The sequence below is a fragment of the Cygnus olor genome, chromosome Z (assembly GCF_009769625.2).
Source record: "Cygnus olor isolate bCygOlo1 chromosome Z, bCygOlo1.pri.v2, whole genome shotgun sequence".
In the NCBI taxonomy this organism is placed as follows: domain Eukaryota; kingdom Metazoa; phylum Chordata; class Aves; order Anseriformes; family Anatidae; genus Cygnus; species Cygnus olor.
Window position 1 is genome coordinate 71,774,664 of NC_049198.1, and position 23,906 is coordinate 71,798,569.

The window sequence follows — 23,906 nt, forward strand, 5'->3', positions numbered from 1 at the left end:
AATCTCTAGCTTTTTGTAAATGTTCTCTGCTGACAAGTCTCTGCTTGACCTTGATGCCTGCACAGATGAAATCAATGTCACAAGGGTCAAACCAATCCAGGCACTCAGAATAACTTTGTTAAATCCATTAGTCAGTGTGTTAACCTGGAGTTCACTTGTGGTTTGGCTACAAGACTCACTTCTGTCTTCACTAAAAATGTGCAGTTGTTTCGTGCACTGCCCTGAGTGCCCTTAATTTGATTTGGGTTAGTGGTAGTGAATTATTTTGGCGGATTACCTCGACTGGCAACAATCTGCTAGATTAATTCAAGCTACACAAGGTATGCGGAGAAATCCAGACTTCTGTTGGTTATAGTTCATTCCTATGGCCCATGTGCAAATTCAAGTGTGCTGGCAGAAACACAGACATGGCAATGTACACAGCTGAATATGCTGTGTAACTATTCTGGCATGTTTGTGTCATTAAAAATTCACTTTCATTGCTGTGACGGTACGGATGGTACCATGAAGGACAATTTAGACACGGTCTAAGAGTGAAGTTGTGCATACCTTTGGTGTCTGGCAGGTTCAGACTGCAAAGTTAGAGGCTGAGGCTTTGTTCAAAGGAAGACAACTTGCTGATATCATTTGTGTTGATTTTTTAATGGTATCTTCACATGAGAATGCTCAGCTAAAATTGTCTAGGGGCTCTTAGGACGTCATCTAAGGCAGCTATATATAAGCAAATGTTTTCCCTAAACTATTGTTTTTTTGACTGTACAGAGTAGGAACTTCCTCCATGAAGAGTCCTGAACAGAGAGAAATATAAATCCAGTTGCCTTTTTCTATCTCTTACAAAAGTTTGGCTGCTGATAGAGAGCATGCCAATTTAACAGAGGGATGAATTCAGTCCTCTGACAGCAATGACTTGATAAGAAGTAAGTAGGAAATCCCACACACCTGAAGTCTCAGGCAGCCACTGGCAGTGGACAGACTGTCACACAACAGGTGCAGAAGTTGTGGAACTCCTTTTTCCAAAATCTCAAAAGTTTTTCTGGGTTTCTCTAAGTCCTACTATGTCCACAACTGATAGGGAGAGGATCATTTGCAAAAGCAGTCTCAAGTGTTAGATTTGGACAGTGAACCTGTTCGTTTTGTCTTGAAGTTTATGTGGATACTGCCATGGCGAAAACATTATGCAGAAAGGTTTGTTCGTCTGGTGTCCCATGTTGAACAGTTGCCAGCAGGAGATGCTCAAGAAAGGTGAAAGAATCCTTAATAGGCAAATGTGGAATCATCTTTGTGTCCCTTTTTCAGGTTTTCTGCCACTGGCTCTCATCCTGATCTCCAGTTACAAGAAACAGGCTAAAATCCTGAAGCAGGAGGCCTACAAACCCTCTTAAATTTTTTATCATCATCTGCATTAACTCTGGATTCTTAACCACCATATATCTATCTAGCTACCTTTCCAAAAATCTGCAATGCTATAACATATTAGGTGGAGTGTTTGGGGCAGGGTAGGCCCTTTACCTTTGGGTTAGGTAAGATGATATTTCTTACAGCCCCTTCAGCTGTCTAAGATTGATGAGAACATGGTTACTTTTCAGCTGTTTATCGGTATGTACCCTGAGAGTTGAAGAGATGTCCCTCTACACACCACATCACTCAAGTTAAAGATGGCAAAAGGTATTAGCTTGTACATATAAGCAGCCATTGCCTTAGTGCTGTAAGTTTAGTCTGGTTGGCTAGATGCAGTGGTTGCAAGTGTGCTGAAGTCTTTCTAAAGCTTTACTTTCTAGAAATCCATGGTATATTAAATCTGATACTTCACACAATTTCCCTGGCTTGAATTCTGTCCTGCTACCTGTCATCATCATCAGCACACTAAATACTTCCTTGCTTTAGTGAGGAGGCTCATCGCTGTTTTGCATCTTGGGGCTCAAATACGTCTTTGCAAATGAATCCTGAAATGAAAAGATCCTTTTGCAAGTAACTCTCAAGAGAGCGGAGCTCTAAAGTAATTTATACTTTCGAGGTACTCGAATAGCAGTATCATATGTTCCTCACTGCTTAGGGAAGCCGGCTATATTTAGCCGTCACAGTCATTCTCTTATGAGCAAATATCTCCTGTTGTGATAATCGTTGTATTGCTTATCTTGGGACTCTTTTATGCCAATCAGTATTATTGTGAGCTTTGCTCCATGGGACCAGACTCATTACAGTGGATCTCATCCTCCCCACTGTCATCCATCTCTGTGTCAATTTCCTGCTGATTTATTTCCTTTGTGCCAGGATGTGCAGGGAGGTGGGGTTTGGAGACGTTCCAGTTTTACTAGGAGGAACAGGTAAAAAATCTCAACTGCTTCATACAAGCAGGGGTCCTCGGTGTCCAGTTCTTGTTTGTCAGCACTGAGAAGCATGGTTGCACACTCGTTAATGCCAAATCAGTGCGCTGTGTGCTGGCAAGCAGTGGTAAATTCATTCGGGTGGGGTGGTGGGCCTGTGACTCTGATTCTGCTGAATTCACTCTATGCACAGTCTGGCTTTTACCTGGCTTTTTCGAATCTGCAAAAGGTCAGACAATACTCAATTCAGCACACAGCTTGCAAACATAGAGTTAAACAGTGAACCTCTTTTGAATAATTTTCAATTATAGCCATGAATCTTAATAGCCTTAATACCTGAACAATGCATCGAGGCACACAGCTCTGATCCAGGAATTGGCACGCTGAAATCTGAATTTGTAGTGACATTGAGACACAGTCCTAGCTGTTGATGAACTCTGTTCTTTATGGGATCTTTACCCCTACCTTCAGTAACTGAGCATTTAGCTCAGTAGTGCTTTCAAAAGTTCATCCCCGACCATTTTTATGGCAGCTGTGCTCTCTGCAGAGGTCATTAATGCCTCTGGCTGCAAGAGGAGCAGAATCGTCTCCCTGTGGATGCACCTGTCACGGGCAGTGGAGGGCAAGGAGTTGATCTGCATTTGGCTGCTTTTAAATGATGAGCTGTTGGGACCAGCTATGAAAGGAAAGTGTCACAGGCCTCTTCTGTGCCCGATCTGCAGGGCTTGGGTGTGTTTTTGCAACACTTCTGTGGAGAAGTGTATGTGGGCTAAAGCAGCTTTCAGGTTTTGGAGGAATGAGGATCAGCGCCTGGTCTGATGGCCAAGATGCCAGCCTTCACATGGTGGTAGTTGCTTCTTTCTCAAGCAGATAGGTAACATATAAAGATATAAGCAGATAGGTAACAGTGGCTTGTGAGCAGAGCAATGGCCATATCTTGATTGATGCCTAGATTTATATCTGGGATGGTGCAACTCTGCCTAGCCACACGGGCAGCTCCAAGAAGACCTTTGTACCTTGAATTTAGAAGCTTGCTCACTGAGCTCCCTAAATGTCCACTTCCTTGGTTTTCACTGGAAAAGATGACCCACCTGCAGACATGGGTTATATAGTGGTGTGCTGACTCTTTTCAGATCCAGGTTCTTGCAGGACTATCTTGGATATCGACCAAGAGCTTGCAGAACTGGAAGAAAAAATCACAATCAAAATCTTCCTGTGAAGAGATCAGATGTGCAGGAGTTGGTGGTGAAGAGAGCAAGTAAGGAAGTTCCAAAAAAAAAGGACACCAAAAAAAAAAAAAAAGAGAGAGAGAGAGAGATGAGTGTAAATAGGGAGAGGATAAAACTCAAGAATGCTTTTTTTAAGTGAAATAATTAAAAGTGCTGTGCAGTTCCCTAAAGCCTGTAAGCATGTACTCTAAGGAAGGAAATGCAGGAAGAGAATGAGGCGCTAAAGGCTGCCTGACAGGAGAAAAGGCAGTTAGGATGGAAAATTAGGGTCCAAGCACACCTTCCTGCAACACCCCACCTATACACACATGCATTGGGACAGCAGCTACAGAAGAGGCTCAAACAGCAGTCTGAATACTGGTCTGGGCATTGCAAGTCCTGAGAGAGAAGGGTTTTGACTGCTCAGGCTATGAAGCTGACATGAAAATGTCAAAAGCAGCACTTGTGTGACATAACGCATAATCTCTTTGAAAAGGGTTGTTTGGGGGGCGTGAGGCTGGACAGAGGCCTGTGGTTCGACTTAGTTCAACCCCATCCTCTACCCAGATCATCACAAGCCGCAGTGCTCCTGTTAATGAGTTACTGGGAATCTTTAAAGTGAATTTTGGAGCACCCTTTGCTGCTGTAAAATTGAAGGTTGAAGAAGAAGGGATGAAAGGGAATCAGACCAAGTTGTTAATGAAACTATCACTCTGATCCCAGGACTGTAAACAGGCTTGGCCCCAAAATTAAGTCTTTTAAACAAAAAAATAAGTTCACTGAATAACTTCTTAAATAAAAAAGAACTATTTTGCTGTACCATTTCTGCATGAGAAAATGCTGTGCAAGCTTCCACTGCAGCTTCTCAGTGGGTGGCTGCAAGAGCTGTGTCAGATATGTCCCCTGCAGCCACAAATCATCGTTCTGAGGAGGTGCATTGACTTGTGCAAGCTTTAAAAGGAATACAAAAAGCTGGGAAGTTATGTTGGAAGAAAGAGTATGCCAAATGAAAGTGTATTTGGGTCAGAAAAGATTGTCAGGGATCTCTAAAGCAGGGTGTAGGCAACCCAAGGGATGCATAAGGCAGTCTCCTGGGGTGTAGAAGAAAATATTTTCTACCATTAGTACATAAAACTTCAGAGAAAAAAGAGTGTTTATTTCATCTTTACCTCATTCTTTTTTAATTTGCTTTTCTGCATAATGTGCATGTATCATTGCAGTACTCCAAGCATATGATTTACAAATAAATGCACATAATAGTCGGAGGGGTGCAGCATGTCAGTACAACACGGTGTCTGTGCTGAGCGTGGTGCTTGTGGGAGCAGTGCTTGGTAAGTGTCAAAGTGGGTATTTTGGCAGAGATTTGTGCATGAAAAGACATAACATCAAGTGCACCCAGGCTCTTGGTCTCGTCCTACGAACATCTCTCTGATCTTTCTAGGGCTCATGCAAAATTAGCATCTGGACACTGGGGAAAGTCTACAGTTGTGGTAGAAGTAAGCATTGGCCAGGGAGGTTCTTAGAAGGTGATGCGTACTGATATTGATCAGTACAATCAGCCATTGATACACCAGAAAATACTGGTTAGCAAGGTGCAGACCATGCTATGTGCAATTAGGACAGCTCTTCCAGGGAAACAGGTAGTGAAACAGGATGAGAGATAAAGACTTGTTTACAGCAGGAGCAAACAGAGAAAGAAGAGATGCTCGTACTAGCAGCAGAAGCCAGGGTGCTGTCATTGCTGAGGTGCTGCTGGGGCTGATCTCACAGGCTGTCAGGAACAGCCTGGGAGCAGCTGCAGAGCAGGCAGTGGGCAATATACACTGGAACTGCTTTAGTCATAACCAGGGGTTTGCAGCAGTATGGGCTGCTGCAGAGAGGGTGTGTGAAGCACAGCGTGAAAGCAGGAGCCTCCAGCATGGAGTGAGCCCCAGGGCAGGGAAACAAGGAATAGAAATGTAGCGTTTGTACCTCTGTAACATCCCCAGCATGTCTTCTGGAACATTTTGGAAGAAAAGGTGGAAAAGTATGCAAAGAATATCTGATTGTTTTCAGAGAAGAATCAACTAGACTAAAACAAAGGAATCAAGTGGAGCAAGTGTAAACGATAGAAGTGTGGAAATAGTTTACAATCTTTACAATCTTTGCTATTTGTCTTCCATAGCACAGAAAAATATGTAACCCACTCCAACACTATGGATATTGTTAACTTGTCACTTCTTAGCTTTGCTTTGACTGTTTTTGTTTTGTTTGTATTATCATATATAAATATATTTGAAGAGAGTAGTGCAATAGTTTTTGGATAGGCCAGTTTTCATGGCTGAAGTCACAGCAAGAGAAAAAATGAACAAACTAACAGAAGATAGAAAATTGGGTATAATTTAAATGCATGTTGATCTCAAAACTGGGAGAAAAGCTTCTTTTTGTGAGTGTGCGAGTCCTTGTGTATACATATCTATAGAGAAAAGAAATGTTGTGCATTTATAAAACAAAGTTTAGATCACTGCAAGCAGCAATAGTAGATCAGCTAAGTCTAGAAGTGTTTCCTACGGCAAACTTTATTTTTCCAATGGATTGTGTAAGTATAGCTTTACAACATTGTGATTGGGGTGACTGCATCTTTTTATGATATCATATTGGGGATTTTTCAAAACAGGAATGCATAAATTGGTGGCTCTTGGACAAAAAATAACAGATGGTAGAAACCAGTTCCTCTGCAATGCAAAACACTCTATATGCAGTGTTCCAATTTGCTGGAAAGGATTTTTTCATTTTTAAAGGGCTGATGAAGTAATCTTAGTAAATTAGAATAGTAGCATTTTAGAGGTGCACCAACAATGAAAGGATATTAAAGAAGACACCGTGTTCTTCGTAGTGTCTTTAAAGGGATGCCAGCAAACAACAGAAGGCAGGATAGGCATGTTTATGCGCAATTGTCAGCTTTTAGTGTTTAGTTGACTGTTTAATCATAATTTAACCACGTGCAATTGTGAATCTGTTCTGCTTATTTCCAGTCATCATCTGTGATACACTTTGTAGGTTCAAGTTGTTTTCAAGTGCATACCAATTTACATGCTTGTAAGTGTCCACAAAGTATAAAATAAGCTAATTTACTATGTACAGTTTAACTGAATGCGATTTTAACCACACCAGACTCTAAGGAGTAACATTGTGGTCTCAGCTACAGGAATTGAGCTTTAACAATACTTGCTTAGTCTTGCTGTCTTGGCCCTGAGGGGTGAAAATGAATGCATTTTTTTCTCCAGAGTGCACTCTCTTGTGCTTATTAAATGCCTGGTGTTTACTATTAGCTCACCACGATTCGGGGTTGAAATTTTCAATGTAGCGTTCATCTGGTTTAAAAAAAAAAAAAAGGCTTGGAATTGAATCAAAACATGTGACTCACCTGATTTTTCTTCCCTCCAGACTATCAGCCTTAGGTGCCCTTTGTTCATTCCTGTGCTCATCGATATTCCCACTGTTTCATGCTTACACTGTGACCTGTGTGAATACTCCAAAAGCACTGGTTTCCTCAACCGTTGTAGTAGGAAAGTGGGAGGAGAGAGAGTGGGGTCTGGATATTTTCTTGGAGATCTCCATGTGAAGCCTGAGAGTCACTAGCACCTTGCACAAGCCTCTTCTTCAAATAAAGGAGGAGATGGATATGCCATTGCTTGCTCTTTATGGAGAGATGTGAAAGGGCTGTTTGTTTCTTCTCCCTTCAAGTGTCTGTCAGACCATCCCGTAGACTCTTCTTTCACCTCTGCCAGCTGGATTGGTTGGACAGCTTGGGAAGGAGGCTGGTGTGTGGCGGTGCCAGGGAGCAGGGAGATGGGCAGATCAGTGCTGGGACTGGTTGCCTTAGATCTGTTCCAGTGCTTCTGTTTGTGGCAGCAGGGAAGTCCCTGCTAACCAGTTTGCTTCCTCCTGCAGTTGAAAAGCTGCAAAACCAGAGCATAACCGTGTTTGTGATTGCACTCAAATGTGTGCTGGACCATGAGGTGTGGAGCAGGTGAGAGTAGAGGGGGAAAAAGGGGGAAAGAGGCACTTCTTAACACTGGGGAATAAAACCACCTCTGTGTGAAACTGTATTTTGTTACCCTAGACTCAAACAGAAATTCAGAGCTGAGAAAATCAGAAGTAATCCCAAAACATTTCAGGAAGGAGCTCTTCTTTTGACATCATCATCATGTTTTTCTGTCAATGGGCCATGTTTATAAGCTTTGATTAAAAATAAATAAAAATTGAAGCTGTTCAGACTTCTAAGTCTCATCCTCACCCTGATCCTCCTCATTCCCCCACCCCAGTATAATTTACACATTTTTCTGTAGAGCTTGAAGTGAAATATTTATCTGCGTTCTACTTGAATTTCACTGGGCAGTTATTTTTAAGTACTTACCTTCTGTCCGTATTTGGGACTGAGGAAAGTGTGTATGTTTTTGGTTGTTGTTTGTTTTGTTTTATTTTCAGGTTTCAATATAGTTCTGGTCCTCCTTCTTTGGGTGGCACTGTGATCTTTGGTGACCTGGTTTGTTCAGCAGAGCATGAAATCCTGCAAATAAGAGGATGAGATGCATCATTTACTAAAACAACCCAATTAAAATACAATGAAGACGTGAAGCAGGGGCATACTTGGACTTAGGCTCAGCAGAGATGGCATGTAAAAAGACTATGGAGCATCTATTTTTGAAATACGTTTTTAATGTCATGATTCCCCAAATTATTTCTGTGCATAGCTGTGAAACCCTCTTACAAATTAAAGACCATTTATTTGTGGTTTTGCTGGCACTTAAGCAACCAATGGTTTTTTTGAGTAGCTAAACAAATTTCAATGGGACTGTTGACAAATGGTGTTGCAGAAAGGAAAAACAAAAACAAAAACAAAAACAAACAACAACAGTAGATGTTTTCTGGAGTAAAATACAAGTGTTTATCTGAACAAGGGAAATTTCTTTGGACAATTTTTTCTTCGTATTAAAATCTCTTCTGCAAAATCCTGATAAATCTGGGAGGGGAAATGAGAAATGTTTTCTAGAACCTGTTACACTGATATCCCTTTATTATAGTAGACAGGATTTTCAGGCTTGTGGTTTCCTATCACTGCAGAATTCATGATTGGTTTCCTTGTCTGCACTCCGTCCTGTAGCAGTTTTCTGTATCTCGTTCAATTGTCCTCTACTTTTGCATTGTTACCCTCTGTATTCCACAACCTTGTTTTCTTTTGCTTTCTTCTTTCTCTTCAAATTCTTCCTCTTTTTTCCACCTTTTTTTCCACAAAAGCCTGAGGAGAGGGCAGATCTGTCTCTTTTTCCATTGAAACTGTCCTGGATTTCCTAAGTGCCTTTCAGTGCTTTGCAAGGAGAGGCACCAAGTGAAAAGGAATTGTTTTTGTAGGCTGAAATTTAGTCACAAACCCTTCATGTACTACCCCAAGTATCTGGGAGGTCATGCTTTAATATTTGCTTTCCAGCCTGGGTACTTGCAAGACTGTCAGCTGTAGACAAAAAATGTTCTTTACCATTTTCTTTGTAGGCTGTACAAATGTGACACTGAAATTAGAACTCTGTACAACATTTTAAAACCAGTGATTAGCATAGATCTAAGCAGAGTACACACGTCTTGTGCCCATTATTAATGAAATCAATCAGCTGCAGTTCTGGGTCTTGAATATGTTAATTTTGTAACTACAGACTGCTATATTTTCATTAAACAAATCATATTACTTATCTTTGGAATTCAGAGTTCCTTATGTCTACAAACTGTTATCTTATTGCTGACAATACCTGCCATTGTATTGCTATAAATGTCCTTAGATATTCATGGAGCTTTAGCCAGTTAGAAGTACAAGAAATTACCAATTACATTTTGCATATATTCAGAGGAGTTTACAAGCCCAGTTAGTGTGAATCAAGATGAAGTGCCTTCAGGAGGATGGGTAAAGGCCAGAAATAGTATTTTTATTTTGCCCAAGATAATGCATGGCTGTTTCATTTAGATTCACTTGAAAGTCTGAAGGGATGAAGTGAGAGCTAGAAAATTAGCATTTTTTAATTAATTGAAAGTTAGGAGTAGGATCAGTCTTGTTAATTGCATGGATAAATTCAGTGAGGTTTGTTTTGCAGACTGCTCGATATTTGTAAAGAATTTCCTAATGAATCTCGTCATCAGGTTTCTACTTCATTTATCATGCGTTGCTAATCCTTCCAGAAGAAAGGCAGAAGTGTTATCAGCTGTAGCAGGATAAAAGTTTTATTCATGTCATTTGCTGATGTGATATCACATTTTAGTAGGTATTATTCAAAGTAACACCGAGTAAATGATACACTGAGCATTTTGGCAAGGAATTCACCAAATGAAACAGATCAGCTGTGATGACACTTTGCAGACCTGCAGGGCAAGGAAAGGCGTGATAGTTGAAAATAAGGCTTATGGTCGTTTTGTTTTGCCTTCTGGATATTAGCACACACATACCTGATATTTACACAATGTTGGATTCTACATAGGCAGCATCTGTTCTGGGGTGAAGCATATCCCTGCATGAAATTCCAGCCCTGTGGCATGGATGTAAATTTTGTTGTTATCTGGGATTTCACTTTCCTGCCTGCAATAGGAAGTGGTTTTGAGCTCTGCCTTGCTGACATACCTCTTGAACTCTCTTGAAGATGTAAGTGGTGCAGATCCCTTATCAGTCTGCCTGCCTGTAGAGTTTATAGTGCTGCTTATCACTTAGGCACTGGACAATTTTCCACATGAACCTTGTAGCAAGGGAAAATACTCCTAAAGGAATTCTTAAAACCTCTAGCATTACTTCCTTTTGCGGATCAAACCCTGATTTGGGTTTCAGCAATATGTTTTTAAGAGATTGGTAGTTTGTGAATCCCGATGGCTGTTCCTGTAGCTGTCTTCGTAACATGGTATTGTCTGATCACCAGTTTAAATATGTAGGTGATATTGTTCGGTGTAAAATGGTTTGCTAATACAAGTGCACATATCTTAAAATGTTACCTTTGCAAGCAGAAAAGGGTCACCAGAAAAAGTGTTCCTCTGGTTTAATTCTCAAATGCTGCAAAATTGTGCTGTCTACTGTGATGGTGAACATGTGTGGGTTTATTTCATGTATTGGTAGTGTTTGGGGTTTTTTTTGTTCTTTTACCTGCTATCTTTAGTGATGTAGAATCTGTTTCTTATCATTGATTCTGTAGAGTAATAGGTAAGAGCACTTTCACTGACCTGCCATTTTCTTTGAATGGCTGTAGCTTAAGTATAAACCAGACATTTATTCTCTTAGGAAAGTTTAAAATAATTTTTTATTCTGTGATGAGATTTAGATCCTATGCACTGAGCTCCTGTTTCATCTGTTCATCTAATCTTCTCAGTGTTCTTGCAAACTAGGAAACTGGGAGTGCTCCGGGATGCAGATGCTAGGCAAGTCTTGAAACTTAAAACTCACGTCCATTTATGATCAGCTAGTAGGCAATCTCTCTGTTAGCAAGTAAAACTCAGGCATGACTCAGACGTTAGTCAGGCTGTGGCCATACACTGTCAGCAGTCTGACAGCACGTTACTGCTTCTGATGGCTCTTTGCCTCTCAAGAGCTCTTTGATGATGGGAAACCAGAGCTCAGTGGGTGTCTTCCCTTTTGCCCAGGCTCCACTGTGCATCACCAGTGTTTATATGCACTTTTCCACAGACTGAGTGCAGTCTGATCCCAGTGATTGCTTTCCCCTTTGTAGGTCGAAAGCAGCGTGTTCTGGCTCTTCAAGACAGCAAATTGAGTGCCACTTGTCTGGTACCTTCTAATAGTTGCAGATGTGGTGCTGTTACCCTAGTTTTGCTATGTTTTATGTGCTGATACCAAGCCAGCAATCTTGTGGTATGCCTGTCTGTGTTGCATCCAAACCAAATCACAAACAAGTCTCTATCCTCACAGAGTTTAGATTTTGGGATGGTTCATGCCACCACACAGTGTTGCAAATAAGCACTAAAAAATATCTATATTTTAGCCAAGAAAACATTGAACAGCCATGACTGTCTTTTGCAGGAAAATCTTACTGTTAATTCCTTAAGCCCTTTTGTGTGCATTCATTAGGTTTACGTTGAAAAGAGCTTTGGGAAAGATATTTTAACCCTCTGTTATCCTGTTGCAACCTGATTGAAATTACATGCATGTTCATGCCAAGATTTTACTGGGTACAGTGAGGTGCCTTTGGACATGTCTGGGGTGAAGCTGCATAGAGTGGACGTGAGGTTGCCACAGATTGGATGTTTGGTCAGTGCTTGTGCAGAGTTGTGATGTGTTTTCTGTTGTGTTTTGAGTCTCAAAACTCAGTTTGGTTTCAGTAGGAAGCCAAGGGAAACCTGTACTACTTAAATGTCCAATCAAAACTACAAAGTTTTTGTGCAGGAATTATCAAATACATTTGAAGTGTCCACAGTCAAGTGGATGGAATGCTCGACAGCAGTCTGAGATTAATATGTCTTTTTTCAAGCTAGACTTTGAGTCATTGTGTGACTTTTGGGAAAACTGCCTCAACTCTCTCTGGCTCTGTTGCCCCACAGGAAACAGAGGACTCTGCTTTAGAATAAGGTCTGTTAAGTGTAATAAGTAATGCTTACAATGACACAGTGATCTGCAAAGGCTTGGGTAATCATCTTGAGCAGTGGCATTAGTTTGAATTTGTTTTCTTAATTGAAAGGGGGTTTGACATATGCAGTTTCATGTTTCAGTTGTGCAAATTGATCCTTGATGGACTGGCACAGAAGTTTTAGTGATTTTTTTTTTTTTACTTGTAAACAGAATCCTTATTTTAATGAGAATGAAGATGTTTATAATTTGAATCCAATTACCAACAGAGGGCTGTTATGTTATGTTATTGCTAATGCAAGGTTAAACTAATTTACAAACCACCAAATGCTTGCATTTTAAGTGTCTCTAATTTTGTTATGGAAATACCAGATCTGTGTTCTCCTTATATAACATTTTATTTTTATTTTAAAACAGTGTTAGCTGCTGCTGAAAAGATCATGAAACAGTCTAGATTAAGAAGGACAGGAAATCCACTCTAGTTTTTTGTGCATGGTCCTGGGATCAAGTGAAAAGTGGATCAATGGTAGCTCTCCTCACCTCTGGTCCAAGCAGATTTGGCCTTCTGCGGTGAAGTGATGTCCAACACATGCCAGTGGCTACACTGCTGTCTAAGTTGCAGAGCATGTCCTGCATTTCAGACTGGCAGTCTGAGCTAATGTCAAAAGAAACATGAATTGGTATTGATAAATGAGACAGAGGTTGAAAACTGCAATAAATGGTACCTGTTCTGGGATTTAGCTCTCCTGGATTTTTGAGTTTTGTGTTTTCCACTGTTGCCCAGGTACTCATTATATGCTGTAACAGTACGTAAGGCCATAATATTAATTCTCACCTACACAGGACAAAGCTTAAAAAACCTGTGGGTGACCACTGACTTCTGAGGAACGGACTAGCAATTTGTTGGTTTGAGCACTGGTAACACTGAACAGTGATGAGGTGTGCTGTTTCTGCTGCAGGAGCTAAACCATAAAGACTCAGCAAATGCTAATTTATCCTAGACATGTCCTTTTTGCTATGTGCTACATGCTCAAATAAAAAGTTTTAGGGCATACCTGAATGGGGTTTTTAGAAATTCTTCTGCTAGTTAGTAACCTGCAAGAAAAGGCCTTTTTTAGAACATTTTTCCTTCCTCTGCTGTTTGACTGTCACTTTTTTTTTCTTTTTTTTCTTTTTTTTTCCCCTGGATGGATCCCAGAAGCTACAAAATCTCTTCAGCATGAGTTCTTCTTTCTTTGCTGTCTTTTTTAGTTAATTTTCAATTCACTTATGTATATTCCATGTCTCTGCTTGCTTTCCCAGGAAATGTCAGACAATAACCTCCTGCGCTGTGGTCCAGGGGCTTTCTGAAAATGCATGTAGGGTAAATGGAGAAAGATGAGAACTACCTAATGCTAATTAATTCACAAATGTAATATCTAATACATTGTTTAAAGAGTAGAAACACCTCATAATACCAGAGCTCCAGACTATTAATGTTACCTATACTGGGGTCCCTAATTAGTTGGATTAGATTTAACCAGTTCTTTTCTCTTTGCAGTGCTTACGTGTCAGGCATTAAAAGGTCACAGAGTGTGGGATCTAAAAAGCCTTCTATAGATTTGTTAGCATGATTTCCTTAACAATTGAGTCAAATTGATTAAAAAAAAAAAAAAAAGTAAAAATGAGAAGTCAATATCTGATGCTGATATTATAGCTGTTATTTCCTGTTGCTTGGTCAGACACTTTGTACTGTGAAAATGTGTTCAATGCAGAGTTACTTGTGGATTATAAAATGGGACAGTCACACCTGAACACTTGTTTTACATCTTATTAGGATTCCCCCGTTCTTTCAGCAAAAGTGCATTATCTCTTACTGCCTGCAGACTGAAGCAGCTAGGGATTGCTGTGGTCTGTGTTTCACAGTTCTCTGCATCCCTAGAGGACTCATTGCCAGCTGGAGAGAGACAAAAGGTAATGTGCTCCCACTAGGATGCCACTGCTCCTCCCCCTTGCCCTTCTGGAGACGGAGCCGATGAAAAGACCTGCTATGACAAGCACAGGCTGGCTGGGAGTTTTCCCAGAACGTGGAATTAACTGGCCTGATCAGGCAACTGTTTGGTTTCGTACTACTCATGTCTGACACAAATGTGTCATCACAGAGAAGGTGACATGCAAAACGCTTCCCCATAGGAAATACAGTTTTTAAACCGGTTTTTCACAATAAGCTTGAAAGAACAGACATGGTGGTACGTATTTATGACATCAGGAGCGCCCTAGCATTCAATTAGGCAATTTTGTATGCCTGCTAAGAACCCTGAGCTTCTCTGCCAGTCTGTGCAGTTGCTTCATGCATCTGTTGAGAAAATTTCTTAAATTCTTGGGTTGCTTGCAGCCCTCTGCTTTTGTTAGGAATACACAGGAATCACAGCCATTGGAACTGAAGGCAGGGCTTTATGTCACCAACAATGTTACAGAATATCTTGTTTATTTCAAAGCTTGGTCTGGGAAGGCATTCATGAAGGTGCCATGGCATTAACGTCTTTACACTAAGCCATTTGAAAAACAGGATTTGCAAAAAAAGGTGCTGACAGTCTATCCCCAGGGCACAAAATGAGGTTAGTACAGTAAAGCTCTGTAAGCACCTCTAACTGTTTAACCTACAATACTCCCAGGCACCATGTGTTTGCTGGGTTAAAGGTAGAGGCATGTGGCACAAGAGCCATCAGTGTGAAAAGTATTTAAAAAAAAAAGATTGGAATTTTTTTCTACAACTCAAATAGAGTTGGATTAGCTTGTCTTAAAAAAAAAAAAAAAAAAAAAAAAAAAAAAAAGACACAAATCTCTAAGATAAAGCTCATTTTACCTCCTAGGTAACGCTGAAGTGTGTTTTGGAAAAACAGGCAATTTGAAATTCAGAATATTTGTATTTTACGAACCGGGATACGGTGTAGCATGGGAGTCTGAAGCCTGTCAGAAGTAACATCTCCTGAGTATTATGTGTGACCCAGAACTGCATTTTTCGATAGTTAAAGAGTTCAAGGAGCCCTCTTGGCACACAGTGTGGCTTCGCTGGAGACAGTATACCTGTGCTGAGCCTAGAACCACGTCACCAAAACCTTCATATACGTTACATGTTTTACAACTCTGGGTCAAATTATGGAGAGCTGAGGTGAAAAATATACTAAGTAGTTCATAGGCAGCAAAAATATAGCCTGCATTGTGGTGACATGGAGTTTGGTGCTGGTAGCAACCCGGTGGCAGCTGACCCAGCTCCACAGTCCATAGCCTCTGCTGAACTGCATGCTCTGCTAATTGCTGTTTTTTTCCAGTTCCCCTACTGAGAGCTGGTGGGAAAGCACTGACACCTGTTGTGAGCCTCACAGGCTCCATATGCCGGGGCCTGTCGTCGGCCTGACACCAGTGGGGCCAAAGAGCTGGACCAAAATATGGTGCAAAGCATATTCAGGAAAACACACCAGCTTTCACCTTCTTCCTCCCCCACGGCCCTGGCCCATGGAGATTCTAATGGCTGGGGTGTTGATTTCTATTGGAAATGAGGTTGGGCCTGCCTAAATAGAGGAGTCTGAGGGGTAACCTCATGGCTGCCTACAGCTTCCTCGTGAGGGGGAGCAGAGGGGCTGGTGCTGATCTCTTCTCTCTGGTAACAGGTGAGACACCAGGGAATGGCAAGCAGCTGCGACAGAGGAAGTTCAGGTCGGATATAAGGAAGAGGTTCTTCACTGAGAGGGTGGTGGTCACAGCCCCCAGCCTGCTGGTGTTCAAAAAATGTTCAAGACTCTTAGATATATAGTTCAACTCTCAGGTTGCCTTGCGTGGAACCAGGAGCTAGACTCGATTATCCCTGTGGGTCTCTTCCAGCTCAGGATATTCTATGATTCTGTGAAATCTGTGCTTTTTCTTGATGTGCCCATGTTTAAACTGATATAAATGATTTGCATCTTCATGTGTGTCTCACACACCTGGCAGCTACACGCTGCTATTCCAGACCTACTTCCCTGCTGGCCTAGGTCACTACCTGTTCCTCTCTCTTAAATTGTTTACGTCAGCTTCTTGGTGTGTTACCTCATGTATGCACAAAAGCACACACATTCTCAGTAAAAGTTCTCTGTGTTAGTCTTCTGTTCTCTCCTTTCCTACTTTTTGTGCTGCAAAGAGATTAAATGTCTTGGCACAGAGTGTTACAAGACTATGTTAATTAACATAGCCAGTAGCCTGAAGTAATGCTAAATAGATGGGGGGTTGTGAGCTAATATGCTAATTTATAGCAGGCCAGAAAGACTTTGTAGTATGGGCCCAATCCTTCACTGCATTCATGTTGTATATGCTTGTTATTTTTGGGGTACATGAGCCGTGATGCCTTCTTGAGTAGTTCACATTTCATGCAGATAAACATTGATCATGTGTACAGTGAATGTACGATAAGCGTGTGTTTTAAAGTGCAAGTTCTCAAGTCAGTTACCACCATCTCTGGATTCAAAATACACTGTAGGCAGGTTAGTAGGCTGGAAATGTGGTTTTACAATATGTTCTGGTAAAGAAGCCTTTGCTTGAAGGAGGATTGTCATTCAGGAAAATAGTTGTTGCTTGCTCTTTGCTCTGTAGATAATGTATTCGTGACCTGACTGTCACTTGCTTTTTTTGCTGCAGAGGGAATGCCTTCTCACATTATTTTGTATAGCCACAAGTTAGACCTTTGTGCTCTGTTTAGTCTGTATCTGTGGTCTGGTATGTCAGTGCTCCATGTTATGAACCTTGTTATGTTAAATGTGGAGTTTGCAAAAAGGCAAAACATACTGAAAAAGTATCTTTGTCTTTTCTTTTTCAGGATAATACATTTTTGAACGGTGCCTCCCCAAGAAGTGTGATGAGAAATGGCTTTAGGAAACAACACCCAGAGAAGTTACTCCATCATCCCCTGTTTCATCTTTGTTGAGGTGAGTGCAGCACTCAGTTGACTCAAAAAATAAGCACTGGGCAGAGCCAGGCCTACACAGTAGGCAGTTTTGCCCTGCAGGAATTAAGTCACTTGTTGGCAATATTGTTTGCCAGGATGAATGCTTTCTTATTTGATAACCTTCATACCCAACATCATGCTCAGTAACATCGAATCCCCCTGAAAACTGTATGACATAGGTATGACATAGGTGTGATCTCACGCAGATGAAGATGAGGTTAGGTCTGAAGTAGATGCCATGTTTTCGACTTGCCTCCATCCAATTTGCTGGCTATTCCTGTGGTATTTGGTGGAGAAGGAGAAGTAGCTGTGGGTGTAGGTCAGCGAGTGACTACTCAAATCTCAGTTTTCTTCAGAACTGTTACCTTAAGGTAGCACAAGGACTAGACATTTAGATAAATGTCAGATCTCACAGTCTAATGGTTCGTAGGCTTAGGAAGTTCGTAGGCTCAGCTCCATTTTTAGTTCAGCTGCAACATAAAATGTAGCTGAGGCACAGCAATCTTTCAAGTTTGGTGAAGGAGCCAGCTAGCACAAGGTCTGGGAATTGATGATCAGTGAAGTTACAGGAGTGAATGTTTCCACAATGGAATATGGCTCTACATCTTTGTTAGGTGTGTTTTCTTTTTAAATTAGCTCATTATTTTATTCTGTAGAATCAACTTTTTTGTGTTTCTTTTAGTTACCCTAACACTGCCAGAGTGACCAAAATCAATATTGAAACCAATAAATATTCAACTGGTACATAAAAGTCAGTGAGGGCTTTCTCAGCAAGGGTGTACCTCTGGGTTTGCAGGGAAGGTGAAAACTTCTGGCAGATTTTGATAGTGAGATTGACATACCTGCTTGTGACTGACTGCCTGTCCATAGAACTACCTCTCTGACGTAGATCAGATGCAATATTCTCTTTTTGGTCGTAATTATGGGGTGACTCATGCTTATTGACAAGAGAACCACTAAGAACAGTCAAAAGACTAACTGGAATGCTGGAAGTCCTGTGAGACTTACCTCATTTCCACTGAAATCTTGGAAAGGTTCTGATGTGCTGCTGCAGCAGGTGCAATGGGCATTGAAAATGGCTTCTTTTCAGAGTTCCTGAATGCTGATCTTACCTCTGGGACATGGAAAAAGCATGCACTGATATCCAGAACCTCTCTAACCCTTGCCCACCTGGAGTCCCCTTCTTGTAGGATCTTCTCCAGACAGGACATAAAGTTTCCTTACACATATTCTCTACTTTCTCTACTACCAACTTATCCCCAAAAGCAGTCAGAAGATCCATGGGTGTTTAGTCTGAAGTCATTAGTGGTTTTGTTTTTGACCTGAAAGGGCTGTGATCAGTCCTCCCTTGCAGGAGGAGTCTGACTGATTGGAAGATGAGGATGGAGGAAAAGCATAACAAAAAGAGTGGTAAAGCTTGGCACGACTTGCCAGATGCAGCTGTGTCAGATGCTGTTGTGTGAAAGTGGCTGTCACCCAACACTATGTAATATCTTTAGGGATCCTTGGATGAATGAGGACTGACCATGGCTGTGCAGTTATAATTACAGATTTATTATTGCACAAAAAAAAAAAAATTAGCAATCAGGATAGTTACACGGTCTTTTCAGTTACACTTAGATAGGCCCTCTGCAAATTGGGTAAAATTAGAATTGTAGAATCACAGCACACAATGTGATCATAACCTAAACTAAGACTTTACAGAAAACATGTGAGTCACTCACTCATTCCTCAGAGGAAGAAAACAGTGGAGGTGTCCCTGGCCACTGGGGAATCCCATTTTGCCATCCAGCAGCAGTTCCAGTCTAAGTCCCACTCAGAGCCTGTAGCTGCTTGATTTTACAGACAATGCTCCCTGTGCCATTGCACTTCCCTGTTCCAGGATGGGCATCACCATCCCCTGGCAGCCCAGCACCTGGGTATTGATAACACTGATGGGCTTAACCACCCTGTCAATCAGTGCTCCCCATACCCTCTTGGTGGCCCAGCACCTGGGTCTTGATCCCAAGGTGATAAAGATATCATGGTGATAAAGATATCACCCTGACTGTGGGTGTCCCCACATACAGTGGGCACCAGAGAGAGGAAGAGAGAAGTGGGCAGAGGTGTTCACTGACAGCCCACTAAATATTGTGGATATTTGCCTTATTGCTGGTTGTGCTGAGCGTACTGCCAGGGGTCAGGAGCAGGGGGTACCGATCACACCAGCTGAGCCTTTCAGTGCTTCACAAGGATTTGTCACTGACATAATGTCCAGCTTTCTGGGGAATCTCTGCCTTCCTTCCCTGAGGAAACCAAAAGGCTCTTCTTACTGAGAAACGGGTCACTACTTCATCCCATCAGCTAGAGGAAGAAAGGTTAAAAATGGCAAACAAACAGCGATAAGCTCAGATGAAACACAATGAACACCACCAAGAATAAGATCTCTCAAATTTATTGCCTGAAGGAAGCTGTTCTGAAGATTTTTAGTCCTCTAAATGTAAGAATGATGAGCCCAGTTGACAGTGTGTGACAGAACTATAAATTGTCCTTCCTGTAGACAAGACTGACATGAACACAATAAATCAATTGACAGGAGGAAAAGAATTCTTCACCCTCCAAGTATACTTTCCTTGTCCTTTCAGATATTTGCCTTGCTTATCGAAGTGTAATTTAAAATGAAAAATCAGTCAGAATCAGAGAGGTAGTGTCCAAAAAGATGTTCTCTCTGCTATATTGGGTGAAAACTTGTTTTCCCTGCCTTTTTGTCCACGGCATAGATTTTTAATGTAACACTGTTGGAACTACACATTCATAGACTTTTATCAGGCATTGTAGCATTAAACAACAGGAAATCTAATTTCCTGCAGGGAATGCAGAGATAATTGATAGTAGCTATTCTGTCTGAAAAGCCCCTGTAAATCTTAAAACACACTGAAACCACTTTTCTTTTCATTCTGCCACATGCCTGGTACTAAGAGGAATTCATCTGAGAGGGGCTATGCCAGACACAAAGCCCTGTGCAGGACTACCTGAGCTAGGATAGGCCCCAATTTTGTTGGTCTGAAGCCACCATGACAATGGATAAGCTGTATATTGCTTGGCTGCCGTGGCTAAAGGTGCATGGAGGACAGCTAAAAATATGTTGCCTGCTTTCCTCATAACATTTCTCCATGGTGAAAACAATCTGGCAGCAGACCTGTTAGGTGATCATAAGTAAGAAAGGAGGTGGCCGGGAAATATTTTTATATGCCTGTTTCCCAGAATATGCTGCCTCCCCTACCATCTTCCATAAAGCATGGTCCTTTGATTAAAAATTTTGAGATATTTGCTCTTAAGAAAAAGTGGCATTTTCTTAGCTGAGTCTTGGCTGTCATGTCAGATGCCCTGCCCATATTTATTTGCTAACTACCCAATATGCAGTGTGCCTTTAAATAAGTTTTGGTGGTAGAGGTGGAAACAAGGTGTCACGAGCAGTTTGGGCATTTTAAATACAATTAGGCTTCAATCTGTTTAAATGCAACACTTACAATTCTAGCGTTTATTCACATTGGTGTTGGAACTAGGTGATCTTTAAGGTCCCTTCCAACCCAAGCCATTCCGTGGTTTCCATTTTTTTCTTTTACGTTTTCCTCACTCCCAACTAACTTGTAGCAGTTAGTTATTATAAAACCTGACCTGAAGATGAATGGCTCATTATAAGAATTTACAGTCCATGTCTGAGTCTACAACTTCCTTTTTATATTCAAAATATGAACTTTTTAATAATAGCTTGTGATGTCTAATCTGTAATGACAGAAATGGTAAATGAACATTTTCAGTCCCTAATTAGAAACACAATGTCACATTAAGTATAGATTTAAAGGCTAAATACAGAATAATTAAACTAATTTTTAGCCACTTAGCAGATCTGAGTCCCTCTCCCAAATAATGCAGGCAGTTTTCTAGATGGTCTTTTATTGTACCGTAAGAGGTATCATTGCAGTCTGACATTTGTCACTGAATGTCCATGATGAGTTGTTATATTATGTTTTGTTAAACGTGGAAGCAATTGATGAGGAAGTGCAAGAGACTGATGTTCTCCCCTCCCTTTGGAGCATTGTTTGCAGCCAGCAGCAGTGAAGGGAGACTTCAGGAAGCCCTCATCCAGACATGGTTCCCACGTAAGATGCTGCAACAAGATCAGATTGATTTTGTCCCTCACTCAGCTGACACATCACTGCTTTCAGCGGTGTACAGACTGCTGAGAATCTGCTCCACGAGGAATGAAGGCTGTTAAATACAAGTACCCTACTCCACGATGCCCTATTGCAGTAGCTTCAAGAGCCCTTTGGGGTCAATGATGGACCCACAGCATGCCGCAAAGGCTGGAGAGCCCTTAGCTGGGTGTAGGCCATGGATCTATCCCAGCAAGTGCAAATGGTGCACAGCAGCTCATCTGAGGATTTATTGGTGGCCAGAACTAATCTCTGAAGTGATCTTAAGAGTTGTAGACAAGTGTAAAAGAAAGTAGCAGAGGCAACATCCAGAAAGCAAGGAAAAAATCTCTCTCACGTTATTCTTTTTTCACATGCTTTTAATTTATGGGGGCATTTGTTGCCAAAGCTCTTTGTGGGACACCTCCCTCCTTCACCCTCCGGGACATGAGTGACAAAGTTGTGTCAGAAACATCTGTAATGATGCTTCAACATAGCTGTCTCATTATTTCACAACCCCACCTTGCAGGACTTGGTCCAAAGATTGCTGTTACATGCCTTCCATGGAGCTCAGAGCTGGCATTTGTGCACCTGGGTACAGGTGGATGATGGTGGGGAAAGGTAAAATCACAACTGATGGGTTTGTTTTCAGTGCCCCAATTCTCTGCAGGCAGGGAATACATTGTCAGAACAACCAAGCTACCCTCAGATGTAGGCAGCACATCAGTGAGCAGGGAGAAAAGGTGTTGAGGTGGGAGAAGTGCAGGGCCTGGCAAATCCCAGTTCTCTTCCTGGGGGTTGGTGAGGTGCCAGGAGGTCTTGATCTAGCAGTGCTTTCCATGCTATCTGGTCTTTCTCTTTTCCTTCTCATTTTGGGTGTTAGCTTTCTAGGGCAAAACTCGTGTTAGATGGGTATAGGAGAGTTGAGTATAGTCTGGCTTTGAATTTGGTGAGGTTAAAGTGACTTTTTTGTACTTCTACAGCATATTTGATGCTCATCATAAGTGACAGGGAATGTAATGCAGTGTGACAATTGTATCTCTTAGTAGATGTTGGAGGAATATAGTTAGATACCGTGAGTAAACAGCATCCTCACAACTTTATGTGTCTAGGTGTGCAAAAGACTTTTGAGATGTTGTGTCTGTGTGAATGGTAGTTTTTAAAGAAGCAATAAGCAAGCAGCACCTTCTTGTTTTTCTGTTTGTTTTGTGGTTTGTTTTTTATTTAAATAAAACCTTCTCGTCTCTTGTGAGTCACCAGTGGCTGTGATTATAATGGTTCTGTAGATAATAAAAGAAGAAATTTATTCAGGAATTTCTGCTGATGTGGCACTTTCTACTTCCTTTTCCTCTTCCTTCTCGCAATGGTTTGAGGGCTTGAGTTGTTTTACGGTGGGAGTTATATGAGGATTAATTTTCTGAATTACCCTTTACTTCTAAAGGGTGCATCTGAGGTGTGTCTTCACACATGAAAACAGAGCAATTTTCCAGAACCAGATTTAATTAAATTGTCTTAGAATGATCAAAGAGTTACAGAATACCAAGTGACTTTAATATGACTGATGTGTGTCTCACATTGTGCTTTTTTGTGGATTATTGTAATCCTCACATTGAAAGGTAGATTAGGGCAGACTCAAATAATCAAAACCATCAAAACTTGAAACATTGGACTCTAATCTGAAGATCCTGCCTTTTCATGCTAAATCCATTGTTCTGCCCTCAGGAAAACTTTTGCAGGCAGAGTAGAAACAATATCTTCTTGACAACTCAATATATGGTGCACTGAAAAGAACTGAAGATTTTGTAAGAAAAATCTCTTCTCTCCCTCATCATGAAGAAAAGGAAAAATATTGCAAAATACAAAGCTCTAGTCTTGTATGTATTCTGATGCAAACTTTGACTTGAACTGTGTGTTACAGCCTCATAGGATCTTTGTTTCCACAGGCAGTGGGGTAAATTTTCCTTTACTTTTTTTGTAATTTTACTTTTGGACAGATTGAATCACCTTCAAATACCAGTTCTAACTTAATTTATTAAAAAAAAAATAAAAAGAGAGAGAGAGAGTGAGAAAAGAGAGAGAGAGAAAAGAGAGCGAGAGAGTTTTAACTTACACAGAGGCACAGAGGAGAAAAAATAAAATAAATTGTTCTCTTTCTCTGCCTCCCTGCATTTTCCTGACAGTATTCCATGTAGTCAAGCCAACAGCTGAACTACTCTTTAGCAGGAGAATTCCTTCAATACTGAAATCATTTGTGTAAGTGAGACAAGTGCCTCTTGAACTCCTGTTTGTCGTCAGCATCACAGCAGGGATTTGGAAGCTATAAAAAAATAACTGAAATTAGAACAGTCATGACATACGAGGCACACTTTTTAATTCTAATTTTTTGTTTAGGTATTCTGAAAACTCAAAAGATTTTTGCCCATTTGGGTGTACCAGCTGGTGCTCTCTATTTTTGAGCAGAGCGTTTGGGGACGATAGAGAAGTTCTGCCAGAATTTACCAGTGCACTGTGAAGGGTCTTGTGCTGTGTGCTGTGGTCCTCGAAGCAACATTTGTAAGAGGCATCAGATATAACGTGTTCTTTAAAAATAAAAATACCTAAGAAAACCTAACTGATTTTATGACAAGATTTATCTTTAATAAAGATTTATCTTTAATA

At 41.0% G+C, this 23,906-nt stretch overlaps 1 protein-coding gene across 3 annotated transcripts in view; it reads left to right on the forward strand.

Moving 5' to 3' along the window:
- Positions 1–23,906, forward strand: part of PLPPR1 (phospholipid phosphatase related 1) — a 130,829-nt gene that overhangs the window by 43,667 nt on the left and 63,256 nt on the right. For all 3 annotated transcript variants that reach the window (XM_040540376.1, XM_040540378.1, XM_040540377.1), the window contains exon 2: positions 16,945–17,053. In XM_040540376.1, the coding sequence (XP_040396310.1) occupies positions 16,991–17,053 (63 nt within the window). In that variant the 5' untranslated portion in view covers positions 16,945–16,990. The remainder of the gene's footprint in view (positions 1–16,944; positions 17,054–23,906) is intronic.